This window comes from Schistocerca cancellata, chromosome 6 (genome assembly GCF_023864275.1).
Source record: "Schistocerca cancellata isolate TAMUIC-IGC-003103 chromosome 6, iqSchCanc2.1, whole genome shotgun sequence".
Lineage (NCBI taxonomy): Eukaryota > Metazoa > Arthropoda > Insecta > Orthoptera > Acrididae > Schistocerca > Schistocerca cancellata.
The window spans coordinates 23,833,987-23,851,520 of NC_064631.1; the positions used below are offsets into that span (position 1 = coordinate 23,833,987).

Consider the following 17,534-nt stretch of genomic DNA (forward strand, 5'->3'; position numbering starts at 1 on the left):
TGCTTCATCCTACCTTTACACACTACTGTTCCAAGACATTCTTTAGCCACTTCTAGTACTGCGTCCCTGTACCTTGTCCATTCCTTTTCCAATGACTGTAATTGACTACATTCAACTAACTGGTACCTTTCTGAGATCACTGTTATGTACTTGTGCCTGATTTCCTTATCCTGAAGTTTCTCCACTCTTATCCTCCTACATATGGACCTGACCTCCTGCACTTTCGGCCTCACAATCCCAATTTCCCTGCAGATTAAATAATGATCAGTGACATCAAAGAATCCCCTGAATACACGTGTGTCCCTCACAGCCTTCCTGAATTCCTGATCTGTTATTATATAGTCAATGACAGATCTGGTTCCCCTGCCTTCCCAAGTATACCGGTGAATGTTCTTATGTTTAAAAAAGGAGTTTGTGATTACTAAGCCCATACTGGCACAGAAATCCAAGAGTTGTTTCCCGTTCCTGTTGGCCTCCATATCCTCTCCAAATTTACCCATAACCTTTTCATACCCTTCTGTTCGATTTCCAATCCTGGCATTAAAATCACCCATGAGCAGAACACTGTCCTTGACCTTTACTCTAACAACTACATCACTGAGTGCATCATAAAAACTATCCATCTTATCTTGATCTGTCCCTTCACAATGTGAATATACTGACACAGTCCTAATTTTCTTGCTAGACACTGTCAAATTTATCCACATCAGTCGTTCGTTTACATACCTTATTGCAACTACGCTGGGTTCCATTTCTTTCCTGATGTAAAGCCCTACACACCATTGTGCTATTCCTGCTTTGACTCCTGACAGGTAGACCTCGTATTCTCCCACTTCCTCTTCTTTCTCACCCCTTACCCAAATGTCACTAACAGCTAAAACGTCCAGCCCCATCTTACTTGCAGCCTTTGCCAGCTCTACCTTCTTTCCAGAGTTGCCCCCATTGATATTAATAGCTCCCCATCTCATTACAATTTGTTTGCCAAGTCGTATCGTAGGAGTCCCTGGTTTGTCAGTTAGAGGTGGTACTCTGTCACCTCCAAAGGTCTGAGGCATTTTGCTCTGATTGCTGCCAACATCATGTTTAAAGTACCAGGGAAGCAGGTTGCTAGCCTTACTTGCCCCGAGTCCCATTGAGTTTTACCCCTAACGGTTGAGGGACTAACAGGTGGAACATTAGAAGTTCTCAGAAAAAAAGAATGTTAGGGCTGAACTCACTCTGTTCATTCCAAATTGTTTGTAGAGCTCTGTTCTTCTGGATGAAAATTTCTAGGTCTTCCAGAATGTTTAAGGCATGTCGCTTTGGTGCTCTGTGCAGTACTTCTATAACTTCACTTATCTAGCCTAAATTACGCTTCTACATTTTTAACTGTGTCATCAATGTGCTACCACTCCCATCCTAGGAGTATTCTCAAAATCTTGCTATTAATTTCCTTCCAGTTTATCCTATATAAAACTATTCACAATTGTTGCAGCTTATTTTACACACTCTGAAGTCACTGTATCTGTCACGTCTATTTCCAATTCTATGGCGTAACCTATTTTCCAGGCTCCTTTCGGTTTTAAAGCTTATACTAACATTAGCTTATACTAACATTAGCTTTCCCAAAGATGTGAACAATGCTTTCTGAATGTCTTATACTGTGATGCCTCCCTAGTCGAGTACTTTTTCTGTCTTTAATTTTCACCTACATTTCATTATTTCTGCATCAATTTGTATGAACCATTTGCATTACTATTTGAAGCTCTTTCTCAATTTAATCTTCATACAATGGTAACCTCAAAATTCTGTGTATTATAGATCTGAAGAAAGCTTACTTATGTATTTGGGAATGACTCTCATTTTGCATTTATGATTTCCGACTTTGTGCCTCTCGTTATTGTTAGTAATTACAAGTTCTGGAAAGGTTATAGTTTTACCTTTTTCTATCTTGATTACAAAGTTAATTTTTGAGTGCAGCTCCCTGTTTTGCATCAACATTACATCTGTATCATAAATTAATGTCATCGACATATCTCTTGTAATATATGGCTTTGTTGAAAGAATCTGTTCTATAGGTTGTTTATAACAATCTCTGCTACTGTTCAAGATAAAATATTGCCCATTGCTAACCTATCTATCAGCTGTTACACATGGTCATTAAACTTAAAGGAGTTAAAAGAAAGCACTAATTCCAGAAGTTCTTTTAATTCAACACATTTCCCTCTACTAATCTTCTGATATTTTAATAAATTTTCTCAAATTATTTGAACAGACTGATTAATGGCTGTATTTGTATAAAGGTATAGGATATCAAACATTGCCAGTTTTGCCCTTCTGGGATTTCAATTTAGTTTACAAATGCCACAAAATCATAACAGTTCTTAACACTAGAAATTATTTTTGGAAAATATATGCCACTTTGATTTTCTTATTGCACTACCTACTAACTAAAAAGTTTGGAGAAGACTTATTTTCGATATGGGTCATCTTTATGCAAGACGATCTGTGAATGCAATTCTGATCAAGATGGATTTATCTGATTCCATTGTCAAATAAGAAGCTGGATTCCTCAATTTTCTTTTTTATTTCGTCTTGAAATGAATTCAGAACTGATTAAGAGCACAAATGTAGAAGTTAAAGCACACATGTGACTTGGCTAAGTTTAATAAAAGTACAGATATATAAATATGTGCAAACCTCAATAGGGTCTTATCTTAGTGACAGCAGCTAGCTCAGAAGGATGGGAGGAACTTAGGCACAATCAACAAATTGAAGAAGAAGCTCAAACAGGAGAGAGCAATTATCACCATGGCAGATAAAGAAGACATGGTTGTGATCATGTATGATGTTGATTACATCCACATCACTAAAGAAATTTTCAGGTATAATAAAATCACAGAAATAAAAAGGAACCTGGCTCACTAATTTCAAGCTGAAATAAAAAAGAAGACTAAGGCATCTAACTTCTTACCAGAGGATGACAGTGTTAAAAAATGGAAAACGATGAATCCATGTTTACTAGAATTGCATTCCCAGATCAAGTTGCCCAAGAACGGCCACCCAGCTAGGCCTCTATTGAACAACAGCTCTTCTCCAAATTTTACAACTAGGAGGGAGTTCAATAAGAAAATCAACGTAGCATACACCTTCCGAAAATCTTTTAGGGTTAAGAATTTTGATAACTTTGTGGCATTTGTAAATGAAACTGAAGTACCAGAAGGTGCAATGTTGGCACTGTTTGATATTGTAAATCTTTATACACGTATACCCATCATCCATTTGCATAATTAGATTGAATTAGACTTAGGTGGTTTAAAGGAGCCAAACCATGAGGTCATTGGTCCGTCTCTACTATATGTGTTAAGAGGGGAAGAGTCATCATGGAGGAAGGATGCAGACAATAAATCCTGATGAACCCAATTGTAACCAAGAAATATAAGCAAGTAGAAGTGAGAGAGGGGTATGAAGATGAAGGAGGGTGACTTGCTCTGCCAGAAACCAGTGGAGGCCCCTGGGACACGTTATGCAATAGGAGATGCACCCTCTTCATCTGAACAGTGTTTCCTCATGCTCCATTACTACAAGAAAACTAACAGCACGGCCAAGTTGATAAGATCTCAGGAAAAAGAACAATGACGATGAGACAGTAATCGACAACGGATGTAAAAGAATACAAAGAATTAATGGGGTGCGAAGGGAAGGAGCCAGACTGGACTGCCGAACAAGGGCAGCCACGCATCCCTGGGTCGAAGCAGGTGATGGGGCACCCCTCTAATCCCTTGAGCAGCCAATGAGGCCAATGTGCCCCAGCTTGGAGTAGAAATCAACTTCATGGGTAAAATGTAAAAACGTAAAAAGCACCAGAGGCTGTGTGTCAGAATTTTATAGGTTTTGCGGTAAGGTGGGCAAACTTGGACAGTCCAGTAGGATGTGGGCCACTATTAGGTGGGCACCAGTCCAACAATGGGGCAGATACTTGCACCACAGGATGAAGCCGTGGGTCAGCCAAGTGTGGCCAATGTGAGGATGACATGAGAACAGTAGATTCTCTGCAAAAAGCATCAAGGGAAGACTGCCACATGGTCGTGGTCCTGTTTATTGCTTGCAGTTTGTTTAGAGAAACCAGGGCACACCAACTGGTATTCCATGCCACCAACAATTGACAGCACAGAGTTGACCAAAGATATGGGTCAAGTACCCCCATCTCCTGGTAGCCATCTTGGCCAACCAGTCAGCATGTTCATTCCCTGCGATTCCAATGTGAGCCGGGGTCCATGCGAAGATTATCCACTTTGATGAAGGGCAGAAACAAGACCCTCGATAGTCACAAGTAATGGGTGTCAATGGTAGCATTGGTCAATAGCCTGAAGACCACGTAGGGAGTCACTGCCAATTAAGAATATCTCACCAGTGCATGAATGAATTTGACTGAAGGCTCAAACAATGGCCATCAATCCTGTAGTGAATACACTGCATTCAGTAGGCAGGCAGCTTAGATCACTGTATCTTACGTGACTGTAGGCAAAACCAGTTTTTTCATTGAATGCAGAGCCGTCAGTGTATACCAATTCCAAACCCATAAAAGAAACAGGCAACAAAAAGCTATGGGGTTAAGAGAGTTTTTTGTTCCAAAGGATAGGTTGAAGTAGATCTGGGTACGAGGTACACATCATGTGGATATATGTGACTGCTCCATGACAACACGACAGGAGGTGACAGTGGAGGAAACTGGAGTTCTGAGCAAAGATATTGTATGTGAACTGCGATCACGACAACAGTCCTCGGCCACTGTTGTGGGAGGTGGATCTCCCTAACAAGAAAAATGATACAGTAGTTCTGATGCTCAGGGGAGAAGCGAATGTGTGTCAGATAGTTGAGCAGAAGTTGTTGGTGGCTGATCTATTGTGAGGGACCCCAGATTCTGCAGGCAGTCTGTTCACAGGGCTTATCCAAAAGGCACCTATCAGAAGTTGGAATCCGCAATGGTGAAAATGGTCCAGCGTCAGCACTGCTGAAGGTGATGCTAAGCCATATTCCAAGCTCCCACAATCAAAACAGTATAGGATCGGGACTTTGTAAAGCTACAAAAGTGTAGAGCTGTCTGACCACAAGTTGGTGTTACTGAGGCAGTGAATAGTATTAAGGTGTGACCACTGTGATTCCTAAGTTGGCAAAGATAGGGAAACCACATCAACCTGGCATTGAAGACCAATCCTAAAAAGCATAACACTCTACCACACTGAGCAGTTGGTCATTTATGTAGAATTCCGGTTGTGGATGGACAGTACGATGATGGTAGAAGTACACAACACACATCTTGGTGGCTGTAAACTGGAAGCTGTCAGTGAGAGCCCAGGATTGTGCCTTTCGTATGGCACCTTGGTGCTGGCATTCAGCAACACACACACACACACACACACTGGAGGACCAATATGCAAGAATCATCAGCATATAGGGAGTGAGACACTGTATACCCCACAGCTGCAGCTAGACCATTGGTAGCCACTAGAAAAAGGGATACACTCAATACAGGGCCCTGTGAGACCACATTGTCTTGCATAGGAGGAGGGGGGTACTGTAGAAAGCATCAACTTTAATACTGAAAGTAAGGTGTGACAAAATGTTCCAGATAAAAATAAAGAGTGGGCCCCAGAGAAACCATTCATGTGGTGTAACGAGAATATGATGATGCCATGTGGTGGTGTCATATGCCTTTTTCACATCGAAGGTGTTGATGCTGGACAAAAGCTGACTACATAGCACCCTCCTGGCTGACCAAATTGTCAGCATCAGAACAGCACTGGCAAAAACTGCCCTGCCACAGAACCAAAAGACCCCAACACTCAAGGTACTAACAAGGCATCAGCTCATCATAAGTTCAAGCATATTTCAGAGAACATTAGTGAGACGAATTGGGTGACAGCTGTCCATCTTGAGGGTCTTTACTCAGTTTCAGTACTGGAATTATCACACTTTCTCACAATGAGATGGGAACTCACTCTTACTCCAGATAGGTTAAAAATGAAACACTGAAGTACATAGGGGCACAAGGATTCATGAGACATAGACAGAGCTCTGCGAGCAAAGTTTCAATAGTTTTACTACAGCCAGTTGTCTTAGTTCCACCGCACAAAGGGCTGCAGGATTTAAAGTCATCCAAAATGAGGAAGGTTGGGGGGGGAGTTGAGAAATCAGTGCAGACAACACATTCTGAGACACTTCACCATCAATTTGGAGGTACATAATACAGACTGTAAAATCAAGACGCATTCTCACATGAAAAGCCACAGCCTCCCAAGTTGTGTCAAGTGGCACATGTTCACTGCAGACAGAGTCCAGACAAACATGCAAACTCTCCCCGAGGCTCTGCCATAGTCAGCTCGAACCTTGCAATAGCCCTGATAACTGCAGAGGGTAGGGGTTCGTAATTCTGGGAAACAAGTTTCCTGGAGGGGAATGTAGAAAGCATGGGTACATATAAGAGAAGTCACAGCTCAGCCAGGTGGTGGTAAAAACTGCCATGGCACACACAGCCACACAAACGCAACGGTCAGCTACCGCGGCAGAGTTAAGCGGTGCCGGCAATGTAGTACTGGCGTGTTCCGCCAGCCGGCGCCAGAGCCTTTTTCCGGTGTGGATGGTCACACGATGATATCACCATCCACCAATCAGGGACCGCCAACGGCCGCCAATCATCACTCCAGCATCAGCGGAGGATGACTGGCACCGCCGGGTTAAATAGCCAGAAGGAAGAAAAGCAGGCATCTTTCGACCCGCTGCGGACTGCTGACCGGAAGAGACTTCGACGCAGCCGGAACGTCCAGGTGTCACGTCTTCGCTACGCTGGCCAACGATCCTGGACTCTGTGCCTGTCTACTTCCTCGGCATCTGCCGGAGAGCGTCGAGAGAAAAACAGACAAAGGAATGTAAATTCAGTTCAGTTGCTAATATTTCAATTCAATAAGGTGGCATAATTTTTTGGTTTGTTATAAAATTTTGGCAGGAGAAGAAGCTTTTTGTTTTCAAAGGAAGTTTATCATTTTTGGTAAAATTAAGCGGTGGCCTTGCTCCACCTAATAAAAATTTGTTGTTTGCAAATGTGTGTTAATCTGTGGATATAACAAAAACTGCTACAGTTCCACTGGAGGATCACATTCTCGGGGGTGGGAAATGGACTGGGTTACCTGCTGCAAGGATATGGCATCAACACACGTCGGCTCTGAAGCATTTTTGTGTGTGTGTGTGCGGGGGGGGGGGGGGGGGGGGGGGGGGGGGGGGGGGGGGGGGGGGGGGGGGGGTACCAATCTAATGTATTGTTTGGCTTGTTTTGGTTTGTAGGGCATAGTTTCTTATTTATGAGACAAGTGTAATTACAACAGCAAATTCTGTTTTTACAATGACAACAGATTATCAATGCAAAATGTATTTAACACTGAAGTCTGTGCAGGTGTTATATATATATATATTATTATGACTCAGATCCAGTTAACACTTCATGGGCTAACTGGCTCCATCTGAAAAGTTAATTTGGTAAGTGTGCAACTACACACATTGAAATTGGGTTTTATATATTTTAAGACTAAGTCTCTCACACTTGCCACCTGATGGTTAGAACTTACATCTTTGTACCAATTTTTGAGCTATCATCTGTTGATGCCCCCATAAGGCAAAGGTTTTAGTACTGACAGTAAACCTTGTTTCGCAAACTGTAACCTTTTTGGTGAGCACACTTTTTAAAAGATGTTTTCTTCACTTCTTAATTTTTCATGTTTCGTACCTTGCTGTCATATAACAAATGCCTGCCTGTCACACTTTACGTTTCTCTAATCTTAACCCTCCGCTGTCCAGCGACACCACAGTGGTGTCGTGCGCGAAATAGTGGTCAACGGCCACAGTGGTGTTGTGTGCATGGTATCGCTCAGTGGCTAGCGACAGCACAGTGGTGTCACGAGCATAGTATTGCACAGTGGCCAGCGACAGCACTCTAGTATCTTTTGCATTCTGTTGATATTTTGTTTAGGTAACAATAAGTTACACACATCAACAAGTTTTTTGTTATAAGTACTTGTGCCCTTTCATCATGGCAGACGAAAGAGACGATATAATTATTTACGATGAATGTGCAGACGTCTTGTCTGACTTCACCCGACTTGGCCGACTGGGAAGAAGACACCGAAAAAATGAAAGTGAAGCAGAAGCATCGGAAGATAGTGAAACACGTCCAAGAAGAATTCAGCTAACACTACGGTTGCCAACTGATTCGAATGAATCAGACAAAGAAGACAGTGCACAGTGGTCAGACTTTGATTTACCGAGGACAAATAATAGATCTGAAGGCTCTCCGGTCCAAACATACTTCCCAAAGATACACAGAGCGTCGAGGATATTGTCAAATTATATATTGGGCATGACCTATTTGAATATATTAGCAACAAAACCAACAAGTACTACAGTCAAATTGCACTAGAAGAAAACTGGATTTAAAAAATTCCAAATTTGTCGACATTACGGGACCCGAACTTAGAAAATGGTTTGGGCTTGCTATCCTGACGGGAATTGTAAAAAAGACAAGGGTTGATGATTATTGGTCAGCAAATCTGTTGATAGACACACCGATATTTCGCAAAACAATGTCCTGCAACCAATTCAGACAAATATAATAATTTTTACATTTTTCTGACAACAACAATATACCAGATAATGCCAACCAGCTTTTCAAAGTGCAATTCGTAACTGATTACTTTTCCAAAAATTTTAAATAAACAAATATTTGAAACAAACCAATTTTGTATTCATTTGCATATGTATATCTTCAAAATTCCACAAAAGTAGGGGAACAGGGTTCAGAACTTCTGAGAACTAATGATGAGATCGGTAACACTTAACAATCTATAATCTCCCAATAACGTCAAGAACAGCCAGCGACAAGCCAAGTAATCCAAATTAACGCTGCCGGTGCCAGGTGAATCAATTTGTATGAGACGTGCGGACGGCTAAGTTTTAACTGAAGATATCTAATGATGGCAGTAGCTGAAATGGTGTGATAAAAAAATAAATTAATAAAATTTTAATAGTCTTCTGGATGCTTCTATTTGCAAAATATTCACAATGATTGTGGACTCATACAGGAAATTCTTTTCCTTTATTAATAAGCTAGAGGTCATCACTTTACACTCAACTTGGATGCACTATCCACTGCAACTATTTTACCCTTTTATTAAATCTAAAAAATTATTTGATTTTTTATTGGTAAAACATACAATTTGGAATTTTTTAATATGTCATGACATAAATTCTCTTATAGCTAAAGCACGCTTATACTTTAATGAAATGAACTGTACAATTTTTATAATTGTGACATGCCCATTTTTCTCACTGTGTCATTGGGCACATAACTTTTTAAACATAACTTGTACGTTCTTATCATATGACACTGCTTCTCTTCAGCACAAAGTAAGTTTTATATTCTACCTGTCCTTGTATTGTTCATATGTACACCTTGTTTTTTCATCTCCTATTATATATGATATTTATATATAAATCATATCAAAAAACAAAGATGATGAGACTTACCAAACAAAAGCGCTGGCAGGTCGATAGACACACAAACAAACACAAACATACACACAAAATTGTGATTGTGTTTGTGTTTGTGTTTGTTTGTGTGTCTATCGACCTGCCAGCGCTTTTGTTTGGTAAGTCTCATCATCTTTGTTTTTTGATATATTTTTCCTACGTGGAATGTTTCCCTCTATTATATTTATATATAAATCATATTTTTGACACGTTTCTGAAGCACTTGAAAATGGCTACTGTAAAGGCTGAAACTGGTAGTGGACTCAATAACATTCTCAATGACATCTGCAGTAGTTTTCATTAATTACTATGTTTTATTGTCACACTAAAATGAGTATGGGTGCCATTTGGCAAAAAACATGTGAGGTCCTGTCACATTAATGTGACTACGACCTATGTTCAATGTCAACATGCAATAACCACTCGCAGATGGCAGGTAGCAGCACTAGCTGGGGCGGATATGTAAAGCATGTTGGGGATGAGGGGAACAGTGCAGTAATTTTCATAATGTGGAAATGAAGTTATTTATCTGACATCCAAAATGGCGCGATGATTCGTTTTCGGGCTAAGGGTGGAAGCATTTCTGAAACGGCTAAGTTTGTAAATTGTCTGCGTGCTGCCATGGCTTAAAGTAAACCATGCATGGGAAAATGGTGCTATTCAAAACAGCAATTATGGTACACTACACCCCATAGACTATTAGGGGGTGAACAACAGCTGCGGAGATGTGTATGGGTGAATAGACAAGCAACTGTTGAGCAATTGACTGCCCACATGAACCAAGGTGCTACAAACAATGTCTCCTCAATGATCATTCAACAAACATTGCTGCATAAGGGTCTCTGCAGCAGGTGCCTGGTTCATGCACCCATGCTGACTGCTGTTCATTGGCGACAAAGGCTGAATCTGCAAGCCAACATGGCAACTAGATGTCCAATGAGTGCCAACAGGTGGACTTCTCAGAAGCATCACATTTTATGCTCCATCAGGCACATAGCGGCTGGTGGGTACAGCGCTGCAACAATCGTCAGAAGGGTCAAGGCGTGAGGGGGGGCGGGGGGAGTCATATGAACCGAGAAATATTTTTGTGGCATTTCCTGGGTGATCTCATCATTCTGAAAAGCACAATAGATCAATGGAAGTGTGCATCTAACTTTGTGTACCATTTCCAACCCTAGATGCAGCATGTTTTTTCTTTGGCACAATGGCACCTACCACTAGGACAATGCAACATCTCACAAATCTTGTAGTGTATGTGCACAGTTTGAAGAGCACCAGGATGAGTTTACTGTACTCCCCCAGTCACCAAACGCCTCAAATTTAAACCCAATTGAGAATTTGTGGAACCACTTCAATCAGGCTGTTCATGTCATAGATCCTCAACCGAGAAAACTAGCATAGCTGGCCACTGGAGTCGGCATGGCTCCACATCCCTGCCAGTACCTTCTAGAACCTCACTGACACACTTTCAGCACATCTGTGCTTAAAAAGGTGATTATTCAGACATCTGACAGGTGGTTACATTAATGTTGACTGGACCACGTGGTTCAAGACCACCAGTTCCATTAGACTGCCTCTTTACAATGTTATAACACTGAAATCATCCAGCACAAAAATGTGTGATTAGATGACAGATTAAGTTAACTATCTCTTGAAATGACAGAGAGAGAGAGAGAGAGAGAGAGAGAGAGAGAGAGAGAGAGAGAACATATGTATTCAGATGACCCCAAGGGCCCAACATTTGGAGAGCTGTGGGTGTCTTCATCCTTGCTATAGATGACAACTTAGTCACTTAGTTTACAGTGTCTATTGTCATTTGATCTAGATGTAGGCATTCTTTTTTTCTCTCCAAATGCAGCAGACAGTCAAATACTCCTGTATTTTTCTCTCCTCCTTTAAATCAGAGCAATTCAAAGACCTAAGGGAATGCTGCTTTCCCATTTGATACGTATTGGCTGTTGGCTGCACTGAGTATTTTTATGCACCAGCCATCTGCAGTCTCCACAGATGGGTTCTTTTGGGCAGGTGAAGACATGTGCTCAAAAATGCATATCATTAAAGGCATCATGTGGTACGGAAATGTACAAGTTTACATTGCAGTGGAGTGCCAATGCCTTTACTTTTTTGGGTAACACGTCTCCTCTGAAAGCCAGTTACCTTTTAGTTACTGTAGGATACAGTGGATAAAATGGACACCACATTGTTCAATATTTGCACACAATTCTTCACCTCCTTCAGTGTGAAGTGGCAATAGAAAATTACACCATGGACCCATGTTAAGGCTCTTGTAAGGGGTGATGGTGGTGGGGATGTCACCAAGCCTCTGACAGCAAAGCAGTGCCTGTGTCTGAGTAGAGGTTGCTGTTTTAATCAGGAATTGCTTTACATTTTTCTAACTGCTCAACATAAAACAATGGTTTTATAGTAAATATTTTAATGCATGTTGAAGATGATGATGCAGGTGGGGTCATTTCTGTAATGTGTTAACACAAATAAAACCCAAAAAGAATTTGCAAAGTTTATGGTTTGCAGAACTGACCAATTATTCATCCAGTATCATGAACGAAATGGAGGGTGGGAGGGGAGAGGAGGAAGAAGTACAGAAAACAAGAGAAGGAGGTAACAATTAATCAGTCAAAGTGAAGCTACATATAATGTGTTTTTGCAGAACTGACAGGTTCCTGAGAAACAATCACAGCACTGCTGACAATTAAGTGTATAATAGTGGCTGAATATAGGAAACTAATGGAAAGGATCAGATAAAACACCAAGGAAAAATTATATGGGAAGGAATAGCCGCAACTGTTTCAAACAAATATACCAATGTTTGAGCACTTCAGACAAATATGCTCATTGCAAAACAACAGCTAATACCAATGCAGGTGGAAAGTTGTTGGGCATTGGTGAAGCAAAGAAGATAGGCAGCAACAAATCTCTGCACTGACGTATGCAGTTTTCACTGTTTTCTCTCAATACTTTACTAATAACAATTTTGCCAACAGTTACCATTCAGCAAAAGCTCTGGGTGTATATCTGAACAGGAAAACATCTTTTATTCTATGACATTAATAACAGAGCATAAGGGAAATCTTACCGCAAATTCCATCATTAACCCGTGAAGAAGGAATGTTCTGTGGTTTATGGCCGGCATTAGTGCAGTGGAATGTGCCATTTGGACATGCAGGTGTCCCTGGTTCATCACTTCCATCTTCACAGTCACAATAATCATCATTCACATAAGCAAATGGAATTGTCAGACTGCCATCAAAGCATGTGAAGTCTTTGTCAGGGACATACAGAGATGCCTCTAAAACAGAAGAAAATTACTTTTTATTCCAGCTTTCTTCTACATCAGCATGGTCATAATACAATTAGGATGATATTTATTTCAAGCACGAGCTCTAAACTTCTAACCATTTTAACATTCAGTAATATCTCAGTTTAGTTAATATTTAATTTTTCACCCTGTTATACAATTAAAATCACTTGGTATAAAAGCACTGCTGCAATAATAAACTTTAAAAATTTCAAACACACACACACACACACACACACACACACACACACACACACACCTACCTTAATACGCATTCTATTTGAGATGGTGTGTTGTTCCCTTCTTCTGATCTTCAAACCGATTTAGCCAGCCCTTGGAGACCTACAGTTTAACATGAACACTGAATCCTTGTGCAACTGTCATTTCACACATTAACAAATCACTGCCAGAAGTGAATGTGACAGAAAAAATCCTTGGACCCACCAGAGACTGAACAAGGCAATTTGGATTTGTAAATTGACACTTACCATACCTCAGTTTCCAGATCACCAAACCCATTAACTTTGAACGACAAATTCACTTCATGTCCCTTAAAGGATTATTATTTTGGTCTGTTGCATTCTCACAGACCCCTCTATTTTGCAGTGTGAGGCAACTGTGTATTTGTTTAGTATTTTGCAGCTTGCTTTAAATTCAAAGGGCAATGTGGCAGTTTTACACCATTTAGATAGCAAATGGATAAGTAATAACCTGTTTCTGTGTAAGTAACCACACATGTAGTGTAGCAAAGAGGCTCTTATTACTTTTGTTGCTGTTACTAATCATTTTCTCATGAGATGTGAATGGTTCACTGCTTTGAAGAATTGCATCAAGTGTTTGGAATACACTGGCAACATCTTTATATAATTTTTATATCATTCGCAGAGTTAATTTCAGCCTTGACAATTCTCACCAGACATGTTGAAATAGTTTACAAAACAATGAAGGACATGTTTTCACAGTACAGAAACGAACAGAAAAGCCCAATGTCTATCATATACCTGACAAAGGAACTCTTGACCATGTCTACATCTAAAAATACTCTCTGCAAGCCAACTTATTGTCTGTGATAGAGGGTACTTCTAGTGCCACTATATTTTCCCCCATTCTTCATTCCATTCTCAAATGACATGTCTCCATAATGCTCCTGTACCTACTAATGATCCCGTGATTCAATGTGCCGCTCTTTGCTAGATTATCCCCCCCTCCCCCCCCCCCTCTCTCTCTCTCTCTACTGTTAATACATCTTGGTAAGGGTCCCAGGCCAATGAGTAATATCCCAGAATCTGTCGAACAAGCGTTTCATAAGCAAATTCTTTCATGGCTGGATGACACTTTCGTAAGGTTCTCACAATGGTTCTCAGCCTGACATCTATTTTTCCTACTATTTGTTTTATGTGGTCATTTAACTTTGGGTCCCTCTATAATGCTGTTTCTATGTATTTCCTAGGCCTTACTGTTTTCAATTATTTCTCACCAACAGTGTTATAAAACAGGAAAGGATCAATTCACTTATTTATGCGCAATACGTTACACAAATTTATGTTCAATCACCAGTCCCCACATTTAACTATCAATCCTCTGGACATATTCCTGTATTCCACTACAGTCTTCTAAATCTAGAACCTCCCTACAGACAACAGCATTGTCTGGGAATGGTCTCACAGAGACCAAATATCTCATTCATATAAACTGTAGACAGTAATAGTCCTATATCACTCCCTTTGCATATTCCCAAGATCACCTTTACTTCTGTCAATTTTATTTCATTAAGAGTGGCATATTGAATTCTATCGGCAAGGGATTCCAGAATACAATTGTAAATCTGGTCCAGTGCTCAGTAGGTTCGCATTTTTTAAAATAAATGACAGTAAATAAATTTACTGAATACTTCCCAAAAATCAAGGAACACAGTGTCAACCTAGGTACCTTTGTCTACTGCACTCTGTATCTCATGGACAAAATCGGCAAGCCGAGTGTTTACATGATGTACATGTGCAGAATCAATGTTGGTATTTCTAGCATAGATTTTTATTTTCCAAAACGTCATAATGCATGAGCACAAAACATGTCCGTTATTTTACAATAGGCTAACACCAGTGAGGTAGGTATACAATTATGTGCATCAGTCTGATAATCTTCTTGGAATGGAAGTGACCTGTGCTTTTTATCAAATTCTAGGTACTGTCTGTCGCTCCAGCACCCTACGATAAACTAATGCTAAAATGAGAGCAAGATCTTTCAAATAATTTTTGTAGATTATAAGTGGTATCTCATCCAATCCAGAAGCCTTTCCACTGTGAAGCAATTTTAGTTGATTCTTTTTTATGCTGCAATCACTTATTTCAATATCTGCCATTTTGGCACTCTGGTGATGATAGTAATTTTCTGCACCGGAACAATTTTGGAAGACTCAGTTCAGTATTTCAGCTTTCTCTTCGTCACCTTCCATTTCAGTATCAGTATGGTCACAGAGAGAGAGAGAGAGAGAGAGAGAGAGTGTAGATACTTTCATCCTGTTTATTGACTTTATGTAAACCTAACATTTTTTTGTATTTTGAGTTCAACTGTTTAGCAAAATTTTACTTCTGAATTCACTGAGTGCTTTTCGCATTGCTTTCCTTACATTCATTTTGGTTTCATTCAGTTTTTATTTGTCACCTAGGCTTTGACTTAATTCAAATCAGAGGTAGAGTTATCTTCGCTTTGTTGTGACTTCTTTTTTAATGTGGGTAGTGAACCAAAGTGGATATTTTCCATCCCTTACAATGTTGCTACACACATATTTCTCTAAGGCATATTGTACAATACTTCTGAGGCGTTTTTTTCCCCCTCAGCTTCATCCTCAGAGCTGAATATATGATTTGACTTCTCAGATACTGTGCAACTTGTTTTCTGTATGCTTGCTGAGCAAAAATATTTTCCTATATTTCTTAACATTCCTCGTAAACTCTCAATTTCCTTACATACTGACTTATCACTTGACAAGGCAATTTACTCCTTGCATGAGACAATAGATGTTTCTGAATAAAAACTGCAGCCAATGGATGTGTTTTGTGATTTCACAAATACTTTTGACTGTGTAGACCATATTACACCACCAATAAAATTAGGTGATGTAACCAAAATTTCTATGTAAACTCTGAAAATAAAGCACTTATAGACACACGCACTAAGATGGTATCTGTTCTTTCGGACATATCCGAAAGAACAAATACCATCGGTGACCTTGCAGCTCGTTAGACTGAAATTACAATGAAATGAAAACCCTTAGCTGCTCACATTTTCATCTGTCCCTGTTGACGTATGTCAGCACCTGTAAGCAGCTAAGGGCTTTCATTTCATTGTTATTTCAGTCGCACTATCCTCTGTGTCCTCGGTGGCTCAGATGGATAGAGCGTCTGCCATGTAAGCAGGAGATCCCGGGTTCGAGGCCCGGTCGGGGCACACATTTTCATCTGTCCCCGTTGACGTATGTCAGCGCCTGTAAGCAGTTAAGGGTTTTCATTTCATTGTAACTTATTTATACATTTGCAGGTTGTAGAGCTCAATTCCTTTACATCTTCTGAGGCAATGATGTCACTCAATGAGGCATCCAGTGAATGGGGAAAATGATTTGTGATATTTAAAAGTATTTTTGAGGTAAGCATATGCTAGACAGATCTCTGAAAGGTTCCCAGTGAAATGCAGTTCATCAGGAAATAAAGTCATTCCAAAAACCCCATTTGATTGAGTCTTGAATATTAGTCTGGGATCTTAACAAACCACATTAACAGAAGGAAGATAAAGGTGTCATTCCTGTCATCATCTAAGTCACTAGAAATGGTGCAAAAGCTTAGAGCAGATAAGCTGCCTCAACTGTTGTACGGAAACCACAAAAAATCTAAGTCTAGATGACTGCATAGGGATAGGAATCCCTCATAAATGCAAGTTCAGTGCCTTGACTCTTGCACTGCTTTGCTTGGTTCACAATCATCACTGGTTGGCCCTAAAAGAATTTTTTCACTGAAAAGAATTTTCGCTGGGCACACTATACTTTCTGAGAGATGCACGACAGAAATTTTTTATTCTGGTCAACCTCAAAAAATTTTGACCGATCGGTGAACACATTCGGTAGGTAACAGTGAAGACATCATGTTACTGAATTGCATATTTGAGTTCAAGCCCACATCATGATTATGACAAAAACCTTTTTTATTATATAAAATGAATTTTATCGCAAAATGATCGGCATTTCAATTTTACAAATTGTTCTATTCCCATTATCAAGACTAAAGACATTGTCGAATTTTTATTTCATTACGAGGCATTTCAATGTTTCACTCATATAGCTGTTGACATTAATGGAAAATATCTTTTATTGATTTCTGTGCTTCCTTGGAGTGATGCAAATGGTCAAGTAAACCCACAGGCAAAGTCAAGGCTATGACTATACAAGACAGTCAAGTTTCTTTACCTCGATTAAGCAAAAAACAGACTCCAGTTGGACAACAGTATACCAACAGCAGCACTTGCATTGTTACTGCACTATTAATAGTCTTCTGCCTACATGGAATACATTCACTGTCACAAAATTCTAAATCATCTTTTCCTTCCATTACATATATACCTTCATAAAATAAACAGCATTTAAATATTATAAATGGTTCTAATATTATGA

The 17,534-nt window shown here is 40.0% G+C and overlaps 1 protein-coding gene across 1 annotated transcript in view; it reads right to left on the bottom strand.

The window, feature by feature from the left end:
* LOC126088512 (glucosidase 2 subunit beta) overlaps positions 1-17,534 on the bottom strand; it is a 182,478-nt gene that overhangs the window by 141,447 nt on the left and 23,497 nt on the right. The window contains exon 2 of the mRNA XM_049906658.1: positions 12,653-12,865. Coding sequence (XP_049762615.1) covers positions 12,653-12,865 — 213 coding nt within the window. The remainder of the gene's footprint in view (positions 1-12,652; positions 12,866-17,534) is intronic.